Genomic DNA, 18567 nt, shown 5'->3' with positions numbered 1-18567 from the left:
GTATTGTTCATTGTTTACATCGAGATTAGACGAGGTGCTCCATGATAAACATGTCATTAGAAATTGATTTGAAAAAAAAGAATATTAGGATCACTCGGCAAAGATTTGCCTGATAGTGCATGACGATATCTTTCCAAAATAAGAGCATGAAAAATAAATATGAAAATGCAATTTTCTATACCGTTCACAGTCTTGTGTACTAGTTGACAACACAATTACACATGATCAGTTGGACAATGCATTCCAATTGTCACATAAACCTAATTTTCATTTACATACGCTATTTTTTACGCTCCCCTTACAGGAAAAAACATGTTATTTTTTATGCACAAAGAATTACCAGGCTGGGCCATCCCAGGCCCTCCTCCAGCCTTCCCGAGCCTATTTAAATGGGTTCAGTGTCCGGCCCCAGCATTGACAAGACGCAAGAGAGAATCATAAACGAGCAAATTTAAATTTGTAAAAATGTTTACCGAGAAGAAAGACGCAGGAGAGCCTAAAAAACTGCAGCAAAATGAGGAAAGGGGTCACTGGGGCACCAAAGCCGAATTCATCCTCACGGTGATGGGGGCGATTATTGGACCAGGAAATGTTTGGAGATTTCCTTACTTGTGCTATAAAAACGGAGGAGGTAGGAGTTATTTGTATTTGAAATATGTTTCCCCAAAAAAACTAAGTTGTTTCCCTCCCTTAGGTGTTTTTTTCATCCCGTATATTTTATTTATGGTCACTTGCGGGATCCCGTTATTTTTCCTGGAAACCGCAATGGGACAGTACACCAACCAGGGTGGCATAACATGCTGGAAAAAAATCTGCCCTCTTTTTCAAGGTTTGCCAGTGGTTTTGCATTAAACCGTGCGTAATTACGCACGGATTGCGCAAGGATCTCGCGCGCTGATTCCTTTCCTTTTTTTCCATATCCCTTCCTGGCAGGCATCGGTTACGCGAGTCACTTGATCATCGCGTTCGGAGCCACGTCCTATATCACCATTATCGCCTGGGCGTTTTTTTACCTGTTCTCCTCCTTCGGCGAGGACTTGCCTTGGGCAACGTGTGGAAACGAATGGAATACAGGTGGGTGTCCTTACAGGGAAAGTGAAATTGCAGTGATACCTCTGTTTAAACGCCAACATTTTTTCCCAAAACAAATGTTATAAATCTTTAAACGTTCCTACATATTACAAAATACCCCAAACATAAATAAACATGTACCAACTATAAATACCACAAAGATGGATAAAATGAGCCCCTCAACAATGATTAGCAGTGGCAGTTTTAGGCAGGAGCGACAAATAGTGATAATAATGATAATAATGATAATAATGATCTCATCTCATCTCATTAACTGCACCGCTTATCCTCAGTAGGGTCGCGGGGGTGCTGGAGCCCATCCCAGCAATCATCGGGCAGTGGGCAGGGGACACCCTGAACTGGTTGCCAGCCAATCGCAGGGACAGACAACTCACTCGCTCATTCACACCTAGGGACAATTTGGACCGGCCAATTCACCTGAAAATGCATGTTTTTAGAATGTGGGAGGAAACCCACGCAAGCACGGGGAGAACATACAAACTCCGCACAGGAAGTCTGGAGCTGGATTTGAACCACGCAGGAGGTTCCCATGACTTGAACTGTGCCGCACATGCGCTAACCACTGCGCCGCCGTGATGCTCGATAATAATGACAATAATGATAATAACAATAATTATAATAATAATAAATGTGCGCCCTGGGTCCAATAGAGAATTAACACGAATAATTACTGGTGAATTTGATGTATTATTATTATTAGTTGTATGTTTGCATACCAGTCAAGCTCCACGGCTCCATTCCCTTACAAAATGTTGTATTTTCCCTTACAAAATACAAAATAATCGTACACCATATTTTTTTCCAAAACGTGTTTATTTATGTGATTTAACATGTTATATTGTACATGCGGCGCCCTCTGTTGGCTGCGGCTGCATCGACTCGCTACAACGGGTCAGGTGTATCGACATTTCGTTCTGTGTACATTGTTACAAAGAATGACAATACAAAGGAAATTATTATTATTATTATTATTATTATGTGTTTCGTTATATCATATATATTAACATTTTGTTATGAGATACTGAGTTGCCCGACACGAATGAGGTATATTAAAAAAAAAGTTAAAAAATTAAGTAGCTTGGGCGTTCACTGTAGAAGGAAAAGTTATATGCAAATATAATTAGGTAGAACAATACTTTTTTTAATTCAAATTATTAATTCATTTTCTGCATTAAATTATTGTTGGTAATATACTGATTGAAGGGATAACCACAAACCAGTCTTTTTCATTTTCTCATTTTATCCTTTTTTTTTTCTTAACTTCTTTATACAACATAATAATTCGTAATATAATGCATCAAAGCCACCTGCCAAACCCTTAGATGACCGCCATTATGATTGACCTTGCCGGTTATAGGCAGAGTAAAGCCTCATGAACTAATGAGACATTGGTTCGATTGATTCAACCAAAAGGTTCACTACTTGTGTTTCATTCATATGGGATCTTTACTCACACCTGGTGCAGTAGTGCGACATTGCAGCTGTATTTAAAGGTGCTGTCCACAATTTGAAACGTTGTTACTCTCTGCTCCCATCTCCTGGCATAAAGTCATTATTGCAGCCATAGTCAGCTTATTCCTTAAGTACTAATACATTTTTCTATTTTCACCTATAATTGGGTTTTAGGGTAGCGTTCGGACTGTATTAAAAACAGGCCTTTTCTTACTTTTATCATTTTTCAGGCTACACTAACAAAGAACCCTGGGGATGAGCATAAAATCACAACCCCTCTTCCCCCTCTTTCCTGCTTTCTAAATTGTTGCGTGTCCTGGAACAGAGGTGTCAAAAGTAGGATAAATCAGAAGGGGGCAGTGGAAAAAAATATATGAAGGCTCTTGCCTGGCATTAAACACAAACTTAATAACATACATACAATAAACACAAATACAAATAAAAAGTAGGTTAAAAAGTAAGCACATACAAATATAGTAATACATAGGGTTTAGCATAAAACATGTGCAAAGTATAAGCCAGTTAACTTAGCTAAACTTCATTGTTCAGGCATCTGGGACTTTTTTACCCCGAGTTTCCTTCTCTAGCCACACATTTTAGCCACTTGGCTGCAGGCTATGGCTCATATTTAGTTGCTATCGTTAGCTGCTCCTGCTTCATCTTTGAGTGTCACTCGCCATCCACATAAGGTCTTGGAAGTTAACTTTGCTGAATCCCATTATTCAGGCATCTGGCACTTTTTTACCCCCAGTTTCCTTCTCTAGCCACACATTTTAGGCACTTGACTGCAGGCTATCTCTCACTTTTAGTCGCTATTGTTAGCTGCTCCTGCTTCATCTTGAATGTTACTAGCCTTCCACATCAGCTCTTGGAAGGTAACTTCGCTAAATTCCGTTATTCAGGCGTTTTTCTACCCAGCAGTCTCCTCCTCTAGCCACTAATTTTAGCTACTTGACTGCAGGCCTTTATTTTTATTGTATAAAAAAGTATAAGCCAGTATCTAAATAGTGCAGTTGTGCATTGACTTGGCAAAAAGCAGAGGGGTGCGATCGGGCAGGGCAGGGAGAGAGTTCAGAGTCCTGACAGCCTGATGAAGGAAGCTGTCATTGAGCCTGCTGGTTCTGGCTATGAGACTCTGCAGCTGGGGTCTCCAAGGACAGTTGATGTACCCGCAACCTGTTCTGAAAATAGCTCACCAGGGATTTTCTCGTAAATTGATTTTTTAATCGGTTGACTATGTCTATTCAAGCATGTTTTTAATAATTAACATGGTAATAACATTGTAAGAACATACATTGCAATTTTAGAAATTCAAATAAATAGATTCCAGTTCATGGGCTTCAGGACAAAATCTATTCAAGTATTGATAATCATTTTAAGCAATTAATTGAGAGAATCGAATGATAATCTGTTCGTGTATCAAACACATTTATTTATTTCTCTTTTTATTGGTTTATTTTACAGGAAATACAAAAAACTGAGTTCAAATTTATGTTTTTTTTCTTGTGAATTAGCAAAAAAAATTGCAGTTTTTTTTTAGTTAGCTATCTGGCTACCTTTTTAGCTTTGTAGCCAGCTATCTTCTTGATTTTCAGCTATTTAGCAAGCTAACTAGCTAACCTTTTACATTTTTTGCATGCTATATATCTAACATTTGACCCCTTTTGCTAGATATCAGGCAAAACCTAGGGGTTCCTTTCTAGCTAGCTAGCTAGCTGTCCTTTTTTCCTTTCTATCTGGCTATTTAGAAGGCTGTTTACTCTTTTAGCAAGCCATCTAGCTCCCTTTTTATAACTGTTTACCTTTCTAGCTATGTCAAGACCAGAACGGAAACAGGACCCACTCGCGTAACGTTTCTCACAAGTTGATTGATTTCTCTGGTCCCTTTCAGACATGTTTAGCTACGTACGGAGAGGAGTGTGGACGTGGTCGAGATAAAAAACGGATCGTTATTCGGGACGGGATAACATACGTGGTCGAGATCAAAACAGATCGTAGCGGGAGACAAACAGCAAAAACGGGACAGGCGAAATATGGGCTTGCCGTGTAAAAACAGAGATTCGCAGACGAACCGACAAAAGGGGACTGACAGGACAGAGTTTAAATACTGACAGGGAGCCAATCTGTTAACAAGATGCAGCTGGCGCCACACAGGCGGGGCCAATTGGGCGCCATGGCAACCGTGACAAGCTAACTATCGAGTTACTTTTTAGCAATTTAGCAAACTAGATTCTTTGATATTTTTTGCATGCTATCTAGCTAACATTGTATCTTTTTTGCTGGGATCAAGCTAAATCGTGGCCTCATTTCTAGCTAGCTATTTATCTTTTTTTAGCTTTCTATCTGGCTATTAAGTTTGCTTTTTACTCTTAGCTATCTATCCATCTATCTACCATACCTGTCAACCTGTACGTTTTTGCCGTACAAAGTATGTTTATTATGCATTTCAAGAGGTGTACGACGTACAAGAAAATCTGTACGGAAAAACGCAAATTTGTCAATTTGTCGAGTTCGCCGCGGAAGCCTCTATCTCGGTATCGTTTTTTTTGGTTGCAAACAAAGTGGGCACTTTGATGCTACTGTGCGCATGCGTCCGCCGCCTGGGGATTTCCCATCATGCATCATTCCGAAAAAAAATAAATACGGTGTACGATTATTTTGTATTTTGTACGAGAAAATACAACAGTTTGTACGGGCATGGAGCCGTGGAGGTTGACAGGTAGGATCTACTCTCTTTTAGTTTTTTTTTTACCTGTTTCCTTTTCCAGCAAACTATCAAGCTAACTTTTTAGCTATTTAGCAAACTATCTAGCTACGTCGCTATTTTAGAAATTCATATGAAACTGGAAAAGGTGAGGCACCTGTGCTCTGCAGTACTTTTCCCTGACTAGAGTTAGCCGCCCTTCTCGCTCGGCTGTGTCCGGGCCCCTTCCCGTGACTTTGCCCGGGCCCCTTCACGAGACTTTGCCCTTTTCTTTGCCTCACAGGTTCGTGCCTGGACTTCAGCATCGCGAATGCGAGCCTGGGGGTGAAACGAAGCCGAAACACCACCTTGCCTGTCGTGGAGTTTTGGGAGTAAGCATGACTCGGCCCAAAATATTCTCCATTTTCCACTCCTCCTCCCCGTCATCATCACCTTGTGCTCTCCTCAGGCGCAGAGTTCTGAAGATTTCTGGCGGGATCGAAGAGGTTGGGAGTTTGAGGTGGGAACTGGCTTTGTGTCTCCTCCTGGCTTGGGTCATCTGCTACTTTTGCATCTGGAAGGGGATCAAATCCACAGGGAAGGTCAGAAATAGTTCAGCAGTGGGCGACGTGTGTATGTCTCAATTTCTTAGTTTTATTTTTCCCGACTGTTTATTATTTAATAAAGTCAAACTTTCAAAACTATCGTGACTCACAGTGGAGCACTTGAAGGCCACCTACCGCACACAGCTGAGCCACAAAACGAGATGGTTAGAGTCCTGTGAATCCAGCGTTTTCCTGATTTTTCCCTCTCTCCACTGTTTCCTTCTCTAGCCTCTCATGTTAGCCACTTTGCTGCACCACCCCAGCTGTTATTGTCACGCTTGGCTGCTCTTGGTTCATCCTTCGGTGTCACTTGACTCATGCAAGCGAACGTCACGAAGTCTGATGTTACATGTTTCGCCTCCGAGCCACACTGTTTCCTTCTCTAGCCACTTATGTTAGCCACATGGCTGCAGGCTGTGGCTTGCCGTATTGCTATTGTTAGCTGGTCCTGGGTTCAGTGACACTTTTTTTACCCCAAGGCAAATGTGAGCCAACGTCTGTAAGTTTTTTGATTCAGGCATCTGGTTCTTCTTTATTCGCGGGTTCCTTCTCAGCCACTCATGTTAGCTACTTGGCTGCAGGATATGGCCCGCTTGTAACCGCTATTCTTAGCTGCTCCTGCTTCGTCCTTCACTCGTCTTCTAAAGCTGTTCATTGAAGTTAACGTCGCAGAATTCTGTGATTCAGGAATCTTGCGCTTTTTTAGCCCCCAGTTTCCTTCTCTAGCCACTCATTTTAGCCGCTTCAATGCAGGCTATGGCTCACTCTTAGTTGCTATTGTTAGCTGTTCCTGCTCTGTCTTTAAGTGTCACTTGCCTTGCATATCAGTGCATGGAAGTTAACCTTGCCGAATTCCATTATTCAGGCATCAGGTAGTTTTTTACCCCCCGGTTTCCTTCTCTAGCCACACATTTTAGCCACTTGGCTGCAGGCTATGGCTCATATTTAGTTGCTATTGTTAGCAGCTCCTGCTTCATCTTTGAGTGTCACTCGCCTTCCACATCAGCTCATGGAGGTTAACCTTGCTGAATCCCATTATTCAGGCATCTGGCACTTTTTTACCCCCAGTTTCCTTCTCTAGCCACACATTTCAGGCACTTGACTGCAGGCTATGGCTCACTTTTAGCCGCTATTGTTAGCTGCTCCTGCTTCATCTTTGAGTGTCACTGGCCTTCCACATCAGCTCTTGGAAGGTAATTTCGCTAAATTCCGTTATTCAGGCGTTTTTCTACCCAGCAGTCTCCTCCTCTAGCCACTAATTTTAGCCACTTGACTGCAGGCCTTTATTTTTATTGTTAGCTGTAGATAAAGCTTACTTTGTCCTTCAGTGTCACCTGCCTTCCTCAGCTGGTAATGCAAGCGAATTTTGCAGCGTCTTCAACTTTTTTTGACTCGGTTTCCTTCTCTAGCTACTCATTTTAGCCACTTGGCTAGATTCTACAGCTGGCCCCTAGCTGTTATTGTTAGCTGCTCGATGTAAATGTTTGCTCTGGCAATCTTTACCTAGTTTTTTTGTAGCTTTCTTCGCTAGCCGCTAAAGTTAGCTACTCACACTAGTTGTGATTGATTGGCTCTTTTCAGTCGCTCCGGGTGTTTCCATTTCGATAGATTTGAAAAAGGATTGTTAACAATGTAAACTAAACTGCTGTATTTTTTTTTCTATATAGTCCTAATCCATTATTTTTCTGCAGGCGGCCTATTTTACAGCTACCTTCCCATACGCCACGCTGCTGATTTTACTGATCCGGGGGGTGACGTTGCCTGGTGCAATAGATGGAATTATTTATTACATTTACCCGGACGTGTCTCGTCTATCAGACCCGCAGGTACGGTGAAAAAAATAAAACCGTTTTCTTAATTTGGCGTTTGTGAATACACTGTATATTTGTTTTCTGATTTTGGGTTATTTTCAGGTGTGGTTGGACGCCGGCACTCAGATATTCTTCTCCTACGCCATCGGTCTCGGCTTCCTGACTTCTCTCGGCAGTTACAACACTTACAACAACAACTGTTACAAGTAAAGACACTCACTCCTAAAGTATTTGAAACAACTGAGAGAAATGATTTCTGTTCCATGGGTATCGCCAGCAATCCACAAGGTCCTGATTTTGAATTCTCGGAAAAGGATTTTTTTTCTCTGAACGACGCCGACTTATTTTTTACGACTGTGATCAGATTGCCAGAGAAACTGAGAGACTGCTTTGTTGTTTTTTTTGCATTTTAGGGATTGTTTCTACTTGTGTTTGCTGAACAGTGCCACCAGCATTGTGGCAGGTTTCGCCATTTTCTCCGTCTTGGGGTTCATGACCCATGAGCAAGGCGTGGATATTTCAGAAGTGGCAGAATCAGGCAAGTACTAATTACTGTTTTTTTACCATTTTTGGAATTGTCTGTTTTGGGTTGGTACACTGTTTTAAAAAGATCCAGCTCAGATTGTTCAGTTTCAAATTCTACGGAAGTAATTGTCTGGGACCATCAGATTTATATTCTGTTAGCATGTTATGGTATTATCCAATCGCAACTCTCCATGTTCATTTGGATCAGAAACCAGAGGAACATTGGTCATATCAGTCTGAAAACAGCTCACTAGTGACGGGTCATTGTGGTTTTCTCAGAAACTTGATTTCTCTGGTCCCTTTCAGACATGTTTAGATCAAACTGGACATTTAAAATTGGGTTAGGCACAGCCCATTCATTGCGGAGTTTAGTCCAAAAAGCTTTTAAGAAGGTCACGTTTCAGCCTCTCTAAAGCAATCTTTTCAACGCCTTCAAAAATACGTTTTTCTCCATTTCCACTTTTCAAATAAATAAAAGACGTTTATCGACGGTGCTACGGCGTCGTTTTAATGTGAATGACTTATTAATCGAATTAATTTGATTAACTGCACAATTGATTTGTAGGTTGATAGGTAGGTAGATTTACTTTTGGATTTAGCTATCTAGACATCCAGACTCTGGATTCTTGATATCTGTCTGCATGTCTATCTACCTATTCAATGTCTATCTAGCTGTAGATATGTAGATGTCTGTTTAGCGACTTTAGACCAGTTTAGACACCTAGACAGGCAGGTAGCTAGCATTGAGCAAAACGTCTCGACAGCTAAATATACGCTCTAACGGCTAGATAGACGTCTCGACTGCAAGATCGACGTCTTGACACCAAGGTAAACTTCTCAAAACCTGGATAGAAGTCTAGGCACCTAGCTAGACATCCAGAACCCGCTCGCTAGACATCTGGACAGCCAACTAGACATCTACAAACCTAAACAGAGATCTAGGAAGCTAGCTATACGTCTAGCAAGATATCTAGACATCCAGCGAGACATTTTAATGGCTAGCAAAATTTCTAAACGGACATCTAGATGGCTCACTCGACAACTAGCTTTTCACCCAAAAATAAAATGTAAAAAAAATGATCAAATAGATTAAACTTCTGATTCCACAAACAATGTATAAACTGTGCTTAGATAGCGACTAGAACTAAAAATCTGGAAACAGGTTTATGAATTAAAAGAACTGTTTTTTTTCTTCACAAAAATCTAAAATACTTCCACTTTAGACCAGGGCCAATTTTGTGTCTAAAACTCTCTTGTACGTGTGTTCAGGCCCAGGTCTAGCCTTTATTGTCTATCCACGAGCCGTGGCCATGATGCCGATGCCTCAGGTGTGGGCTGTGTGTTTCTTCCTCATGATCATACTCCTCGGTTTGGATAGTCAGGTAAGAGTCATGCCCAGGAGGGGGCCAAAGAATTGGAACTGAGCTTTTTCCTTTGCAGTTTGTGGGCCTGGAGTGCCTGATGACATCGCTGGTGGACATTTACCCGTCGTACTTACGTCAAGGTTACAGACGAGAGCTGGTGCTGCTAGCAATCTGCAGCGTTTCATTCTTGTTGGGACTTTCAATGGTCACAGAGGTTGGAGAATGACAGACGATGTGATTTGCAGGCAGGCTAACTGGTTGATTAATGGTTTTTCTGTGTTCCTAGGGAGGGTTATACCTACTCCAGCTGGTGGATTTCTATGTCTGCAGTGGTTCCACATTGCTCCTGTTGTCCATTTGTCAGTCTGTCAGCATTGGTTGGGTTTATGGTATGCAATGAGAAGAAGGAGAAAAAGATAAACTATACGACCTAAATTTCTGTTCTCCGCACAGGAGCCGAGCGATTCTACGGAAACATCGCAGATATGATTGGTTATCGTCCTCCTCCGCTAATGAAGCTCTGCTGGTGCTACTTCACTCCCTGCTTATGTTTTGTAAGCATTCCCAAGTACAGTTTCTGTGAGACTTAACAGAAGTTGTGGTGCAGTTTATGGAACTCTGATATAGAAGACCCCCGGAATATGACATTAATCCGTTCTGCAGGGATTGCAAAGCGAAATTGTAGTGTAAAACCTCAAGTGCCCCCCAAAAAATGGCAGGGAGTTAAGCCAGTGGGATATTGGCATTATCATGAGGTCACAAAGCAATCCAACAGAATAGCAAGATCTAATGTGACATCAACCAATAGCAGACGGGCATCATAGAGACATAACTCTACATATGCACAAAAATTATGGCTGCTCCTGCTTCATCTTTGAGTGTCACTCGCCTTCCACATAAGGTCTTGGAAGTTAACTGTGCTGAATCCCATTATTCAGGAATCTGGCACTTTTTTACCCCCAGTTTCCTTCTCTAGCCACATATTTTAGGCACTTTACTGCAGGCTATGGCTCACTTTTAGTCGCTATTGTTAGCTGCTCCTGCTTCATCTTTGAGTGTCACTAGCCTTCCACATCAGCTCTTGGAAGGTAACTTTGCTAAATTCCGTTATTCAGGCATCTGGCGTTTTTCTACCCAGCAGTCTCCTCCTCTAGCCACTAATTTTAGCTACTTGACTGCAGGCCTTTATTTTTATTGTTAGCTGTAGATAAAGCTTACTTTGTCCTTCAGTGTCACCTGCCTTCCTCAGCTGGAAATGCAAGCAAATTTTGCATCGTCTTCAACTTTTTTTTACTCGGTTTCCTTCTCTAGCTACTCATTTTAGCCACTTGGCTAGATACTACAGCTGGCCCCTAGCTGTTATTGTTAGCTGCTCAATGTAAATAATGTTTGCTCTAGCACTCTTTATCTAGCTTTTTTATAGCTTTCTTCACTTTTTGACAAGATTTTGTACAAGGGGAGCGTGGTAAAGTGGGGGAAATACCATAAAGTGGGATAGAAAAAAAAAAACATCTTAATCCACACTGTAAAGTGAAAACACTTAAAGGCGAGGTCAGCTGTATTTTTTAAAATGGCTTCAAGACCATGATACAATAGAATTTTTTTTTACCAGGACTGAATGAACACAGGATATAATTATTGTTGCTTTCATACAGTGTCTCCTCTCACCACAGGGAACCTTCGTCTTCTCCATAGTGCGATACTCCCCCTTGAAGTTCAGCAGCACGTATATTTACCCAATGTGGGCCAACATCCTGGGCTGGTTCTTGGCCACCGTCTCACTTTCACTCATACCGCTCTTCGTGCTCTACAAGCTGGTACACGGAGAGGGCACCATCCGTCAGGTCAGTCTGATTTCAACTGGGTGGGATGGCCTGAAATGTCTTCATCTGAGGTCTTGAATATGACCCAAAATCTTGAATTTGGAAAATGTTGATTTGACATGGTCTGGAATGTGACCCCGGATTTCTAATTTGGACAGTGTGGAACAGTCTAAAATGGTCTAAAATGTGCCTCAAAATCATAAATATGGCCAATGTGAGTGTGATCTGAGATGGACTGGAATGTGCCCAAAGATCACGAACTTGGCCAGTGTTGACCTAAACTGAGATGGTCTTGATTGTGACCCAAGATCTTGAATTTGGCCAACCTAATCTGAGAAAGCATGGATAGTGACCCAATATGTTGAATCTGGCCACTGTTGAACTGATATGGGATAGTCTGGAATATGACCCAAGATATTGAATTGTCCTAAAGTTGATCTACAACGGTCTGGATTGTGACACATAATCTTGATTTTGGCCAGTATTGACATGATCTGAGAAGGACTGGAATGCAACCCATTATCTTCAGTTTGAACAAAGCTGACCAAATTTTAGATGATCTGGAATACCACCTAAGGTCCTAAACCTAACTAACCTGATCTGAGAAAGTCCTGAACGCAACGAAAGATCTTGTATTTGTCCAAAGTTGACCTGATCTTAGATGATCCATGGTCGTCGAGTCAAATGTATTTGTATAGCCCTTAATAACAAAAAGTCTCAAAGGGCTGCACAGGCCACAATTACAACACCCCTGATTTAAAACCCTGTATGTGGGCTAGGAAAAACTCAAAATAACCCAGCATGGGATAAATCAGAAACCTTGAGAACCCCTTCTAACACATGAGGTAATTCTTCTTGCGGTATTACCAGGCTGCAATGGATCGGCTCCGATACACAAAAAATACAACTATTTTTATGTTAGTAACATACTTTTAAAGATGTGTTGCGGTATTCCAAAACTTTAGACTGCAATCATGACTTTAAGCCATCAGATGGTGGCAGACTAACACACTGTTGGTACGCATGACTAGACGCGCTTGAATAAACTCTTATTTCTTCATCTCTTTGGGGGTTTGTTCCGCCCAGAACAGGTGCAATGGAATATAGAGCATAAGGTCTCTTTGAACTCAGTTGGGCATTGTTAACACATACTTAATAAAGAAAATATTTAAATTACGCACCCACCTTTTGAGTTACTTCTTAAACAGACAGGGAGCCAGTGCAAGACAGCTAAAATTGGGGTGGTATGATCAAACTTCAGCTCGGTGGTCTTGGGGGTATGGCGCCCGGCCCGAGACTGGGAGGTTGTGGTTCAAGCCTCGGCCGAGTCATACCTAAGACTTAAACATTGGTACCCGTTGCCTCCCTGCTTGGCGTTCAGCATTAGGGGTTGCAATTGGGGGGTTTGGTCACCTAATGACTCCCAACACCTCAGTTGGGTTGAGCGAGGGGGCTGGGAATCCCCTCCTCTGAATCAATCTCCCAAAAAGAGTCAGAAATTACTTTAGCCACCTCCCATTAGGGGGATATGGCTGTGGTATATATATATATATATATATATATATATATACACGATCAAACTTCCAAAAGTAAAAAATCTCACTGCCAAATATTCAACAATTTCGACATGTCTAAAAGTATCGGTATCTGTATCGATTATTGCTACCCTGTACTTACTTGGACCAGTTCAACACCATCTCCACCTTGCAAAACTCTGACATGGATCAAAATAAACCACTGCATGCTTAGCCTTCAAAACATTCATAAAAATTAAAATATTTATGAATATTAAAATCTCTAAGCCACTTAAAATGTTTTCTGGTTTAAAATGATGAGAGTGAAGTTACCTCTTTGTAGACATGCTTGATCTCAATGAGACGTCTCCAAGACACCCAAGTCTCGTGGACGCAGAACTTTTCTCTCGTGGTGTTGACGGCCTCGATTCAGGAGTTGCTGCTCCAGCTTCATTAGCTTCAGTTTAGCCAGCAACTTGGCCAACCTAATCTGAGAAATTCCTAAACGCGTCGAAAGACCTTGAATTTGGCCGATGTTGCCCTAATCTGAGAAGGACTGAAGTTCTTAAACTTTCCCAATATGTATGTGAAGTTGTCCATGATGTGGGCCAAGATCTTGAATTTAGCCTGACATGAACCTGAACGTGGACTGACGCATGTTGAGGTTAATTCAGTACGTCTTGGCCAGCGGTCGTGGTCTCGCAAGAGATCTCCAGGCAACATTCTTTCTATTCCTCCTCATTGCGGTTGGTTTGAGGCCAGACGATTGAAACGCTTGATTTGTGATTACATTTTAGATCATTCGTATAACTTCAGTCCGTCCATTTTCTGCGGCGAATAGTTGCAGCAAATATAAATATATATTCTATTGCAGTGATTTTAGGAAATGTCATGAAACATCACTCTGAATAATATCCAGTTATTCCCAGGGTTGGGTAGGGTTACTTTAACTGGATTACTTTCAATGACTTTTGGATTACTCCAATACCAAATATGCTAATAAAAGACAAAAGAAACTAAATATGAATAAAATTATGACTCACAACACGTGGTAAGTTTTCTCTCCTGGCTTTGATCTCTTTGATCTCCGGCAAAACTGACATAAAATGCGACAGAAACAAAATGAAAATAATAATAAATTTTGCCGTTCCATTGGTTCCGTTACTCCCCAAGCCTGCACAAAATTTTGTCATTTTATTCATATTTAGTTTCTTTTGTCTTTTATTAGCATATTTGGTATTGGAGTAATCCAAAAGTAATTAAAAGTAATCAAGTTAAAGTAACCCTACCCAACCCTGGTTATTCCAAAAATACTCACATACAGGCATTTTCTCTCGTGGCGATGTGTAGTAACGTTTTCATCTTGCAGAGGTCACCAGAGTACCTTGTTACTGATATACATTTTAACTTGATTCCAATATATGGCAACCTTTTGACATTAAAAAGCGGTAGATTTTATCACCCACCATTTTTACTCGTGAAACAGTCTCAAGAATATATTTCAAGAAAAAAAACAGCAAGTGCTTGTTCAAAACCAGAAGTGCCAATTTTTTTTACCAAAACGGATATCAAATGCGACCGTTGGAGCGGTTTATTCAGACTTAGCCTTGCTTCGAAATAAAGCAGCTGTAGACTAAAATACGAGTCTTGAGTCAAGATTATTTTGTTGTTTTTTAAATTTGAAAAAGCGGTAGTTTTTTAAGAAGTGGTAGGTATTTTGAGGGGTGAAAATCAGTAGTGTGACGTTTAAAGCGATGGTGTTAGCAGCTATGGATGAAAATGAAATCACCATACACTAATTCTACTCGAGATCCCCAGGTTCGAGAGCGTTGTCCATTAGGGCCTCGGTGATCTGGAATGCTCTGCCCCCTGAGATTTAAACTGTTTAAATCTACGCTTAAAACACACTTCTATTCTATAGCTTATGAATGATGACCTATATTTAGCGTTGACAATATCTGTGTATTATTTGTCACAACATACATTGCAGCCTGGTCATCCTAAAAGGGGGGATTACCTCATTTGCGGTCTCTTCTCAAGGTTTCTTCATTTTCCTTATGTGGAGGTTTTTGAGTTTTTCCTTCCCCTCACGTAGTTTTTAGATCAGGGGACGGTGTAATAGAAGTCTGTAGTTTGCAATAATCAGTGGTCTGTGCAGCCCTTGTGATTAAGGGTGTCACAAACAAACATGACTTGACTTGATTAAATTTACTGTTGCTCTGAGATTATATTCATCGCTTTCTCTTGTCCTTTTAGCTGTACTTGCAACACTTTCACTTTCTCAAGGTACCGTATTTTCCGCACTATAAAGCGCACCGGGTTATAGGGCACTACAATGGGAACGTCGACAAAACAGTCAGATAGTTCAGTCAAACTTATTACCCCCTTAACATTCCCAAAGCTTGCAAAGAAGCAAATACGTGTCGTAGACACGTGCGGATGTGGTGTCCGTACGATGTCACTCAAATGCGTCGTTCCAAATATCATTAGGCAAGGTTAAAGTCTTGGGATTCAAGAAATGCCAACCATTCCTTATTTCCTATTTTCTTTTTCGCTCGCAACTTTACTGTGCATATGACAATAAACACTTGGAATTGAGTTTAATTTAAAAATAGACACTCCATTCCATCCATTATCTGCACCGCTTATCACAGAAACATCGAGTTCAGTCTGAAACAAGATACAGGGAAAATATATAGCCGGAGTAGCTCACCAAAGTCGTTGTGTTCAATAATAATGTGCAACCATGGTCCTCTTATATCAGTTAGTGTAGTAAATCCAGGAGAGTAAAATATTTACAAATACAGTACAGAATGGGAAAATACTGTTTTCTCTATGCCGTCAACCCAACGTGCTATTCACATTCATCTTTTTCGGCCAATTGCAGGCTTTGTTTTGCCGCTTTAGCCTATGCCAGCCTGTAAATGACAAAAAGGATCCGCCCCCTTTACCTCCGAATAACTTTAGCCAATAGTGATCGATTCAAATGATGATTGACACATTGGTTAGCCAATGAAACGCCGGTAAATAAATCCCAGCATACACCGCGGACTACCTGGCGTTCGGGGGGAAATCTAGTCGGCGGCTGCTGCATTAGTCGCAAGACTTTGCGACTTAATATTGATCCATAAATAAGGCGCACTGTATTATAAGGCGCATGGTCAGCTTTTGAAAAAAATAAAGGCTTTTAGGTGCGCCTTATAGTGCGGAAAATACGGTATTTTAAATCAGTGGTTCTCAACTGCTCTGACTTCATGACTCAACATCGTAACCTAATTACAAGCTGCAACCCAAATCAAGTAAAAACTTGACTTAAGCAATTGAGCAGTTGTATTAAACCTGATGTAATAGGAAATATTCACATTTGTTTTTAACAAAATGAGCAGCAAGATTGAAACATAAATAATAATAATAATAAAACCTCCATAAGCCGTGTTTCTGATGAAAGCGAAAACACTCAACTACAGTAACTTTTTCAAAGATCCCACATGCAGACATGAAATGAAATCATGCAAATACCACAATCAACTCTACACTATGGGTGGAAACAAACTCTAAATAAATTGCGCAAAAAAACTTAATAAAAAATGATTTAAGTTCACAAAATAAACTTTTCTTCTTAGCTTATCAAGAGGTAAACGCAGAAAAACATTGTTCTTTGAAAAAAAATCAAGCAGTTCTTATTTTCACATTAGGTGTAACCCTTACCTGAGTTTGAAAGAATTTATTATTTTTGCGGTTACGTAAATTAAATTTATCGTCGTTTTCTTTTCTTAGCATTAATTCAAAGGCAAAGGCATTGCGACCCACAGAAAACAGGTTCGCGACCCACTTCTGGGTCCCGTCCCATCAGTTAAAAAACACTTTTCTAAAGAAAAACATATCCAATGAGATTTGTCTCTAGTGGCAGCCTTTGGGAATGCGCGTGACTTGCATTTTTCGACCTCTGTGGGTTTCTGTTCCTAATAAATCTGATATCAAAATTGTGTTTAGAGGTGCTTGAATTAAGAGGTATGACTGTATTAAAAAGACAAAATTCAGCCAAACCGCCAAACCCAGTCTCCAGACAAAAGCTTATTTTTCCTGGCATTTTATTTCACTGTGTGACGTTAGATGATTTAATCAAATTTATGAAATGATACTGTGCTGACAGCCTGTGTCCCATATCAACAAATATACCACTTTAAACTTGTCTCCCTCCCACAGTTACTTAAGATTGTTGAGGCTCATTTTGTCCTTCATTTCTCTCATAAATAAGGGTTCAAAACAAGGTGCAAGCGGAGTTCTTTTGTAAAAATGTCACAAAAAACTGCAAACAAAAAGTTCACGGATGTACAGTATGTCACAAAAGTACACCCCTCACATTTCTGCAGGGATTCCATTAGTGTTTAGTAGAACAACACTGAAGAAACATCACTTTGACATTATGAAAGGTAGTCTGTGTAAAGTTATAATAGCAGTGTAAATTTATTTTACCTCAGTATAGTATAGCCGCCAATAACCGAACCACTTTGCAACATAAGTGAGTACACCTTGAAGTGAAAGTTCTGAAAGTGTATGGTCCAAGTACTTCCGAGCTGAGCCCCCCACCTCTTCACTCCAGCTCTTATCATTCTTAGATAGCATTTGAATGTGACGCTGTGCACGTTTACTTGGCTTCTTTGTGAGTACATCCAATTTTTTTTAAATGGTGATCTTCGCTACTGTACTGCAGCTCAACTTAAGGGTGTTGGCAATCATCTTGTAGCCTTGGGCAGCCTGGTGTAGTGCTAAAAACTCATTTTCCAAAGATTCCCTTGCCATGGTGTGCCATTTTGGGAGTTTCAGTGACCAGTGACGGCTTACATCATCAGTGTTGCTCCGGCTATGCATGCACCAAACTTGACTCTGCGTTTCTCTGTATTGAAATGCTACGGAGGAAATCTGATTTCCGAGCCATACGTACTCATGAAAAGAGCCGTATCTGGCTCGCAAGCCACAGGTTTCTGACCCCTACTCTACTGTGCCCCATGATTTAGCCTAATACTCGGCAGGACCAAACGTGATGAAAATATGATCCTCACCCTTCACACAATTCAGAATTCCATCACGTTAAAAAGAAAATCCGCATTGACTCCCAATATTGTTTTGTCTTCTTTTCTCAGCGATTCCTGCTTTTGTGCCTACCTGAGGATGACCTGAAGTGCCTCCCCACCCTCAGTGACGAGGTTGTGGCCCCTCTCACGGAACTTAAAATTCTGCCCAGTAAAGACGAGATCGCCAAGTAGAACGGGGAAGAAAACGCTCATTGAATTGAAAGAAAGTCGACAAAAACTGAAGGCGGCAGCCTGAAGAGGAAGCCAGGGTGAGGGGCGGGGTCATGCGTCTTCAATTAAGGAATATTTTTTGGGAAAGTCGTACTGTAAATTGAATGTATCGTACCTCGCCCTATTTCCTTAGGTGTACAGTTCATGATAGGGGTGTCGAATTTATTTTGGCTCAGGGGCCGCACGGCAGAAAAAAAACACTCTCGCAGGGGCCTGACTCGTAAAATGATGGCGTATAAAATGTGCCTAAACTGTAGGGTTGGGGATCTTTTGGAGGCTCACAATTCAATTAGGATTCAGGGGTGTAAGAATCGATTACAATACGATTGTGGTTTTTCTCCGCTCGATACTTATTCTCATCTCTTTTAATGTTTATCAACAAAAAACACATT

At 41.0% G+C, this 18567-nt stretch overlaps 1 protein-coding gene across 1 annotated transcript; it reads left to right on the top strand.

Annotated features, from left to right (window-relative positions):
- The first annotated feature begins 442 nt into the window (after positions 1–442).
- Positions 443–18219, top strand: LOC148349266 (sodium- and chloride-dependent GABA transporter 2-like). Its single transcript, XM_088321770.1, has 14 exons — positions 443–631; positions 695–829; positions 934–1074; positions 5532–5619; positions 5697–5829; positions 7524–7658; positions 7746–7849; positions 8057–8181; positions 9438–9550; positions 9609–9746; positions 9819–9921; positions 9986–10086; positions 11206–11376; positions 18014–18219. Exons 1-14 carry the CDS (start codon positions 466–468, stop codon positions 18134–18136), a joined length of 1776 nt encoding a protein of 591 aa, XP_088177896.1. The 5' UTR covers positions 443–465; the 3' UTR covers positions 18137–18219.
- The last annotated feature ends 348 nt before the right edge of the window (positions 18220–18567 follow it).

The sequence above is a fragment of the Urocampus carinirostris genome, chromosome 17 (genome assembly GCF_059441175.1).
Source record: "Urocampus carinirostris isolate Australia breed hairy pipefish chromosome 17, RoL_Ucar_1.0, whole genome shotgun sequence".
NCBI lineage: Eukaryota > Metazoa > Chordata > Actinopteri > Syngnathiformes > Syngnathidae > Urocampus > Urocampus carinirostris.
Note: the sequence above shows the minus strand (reverse complement) of the source record. Positions and strands in the feature narration are given on the sequence as shown.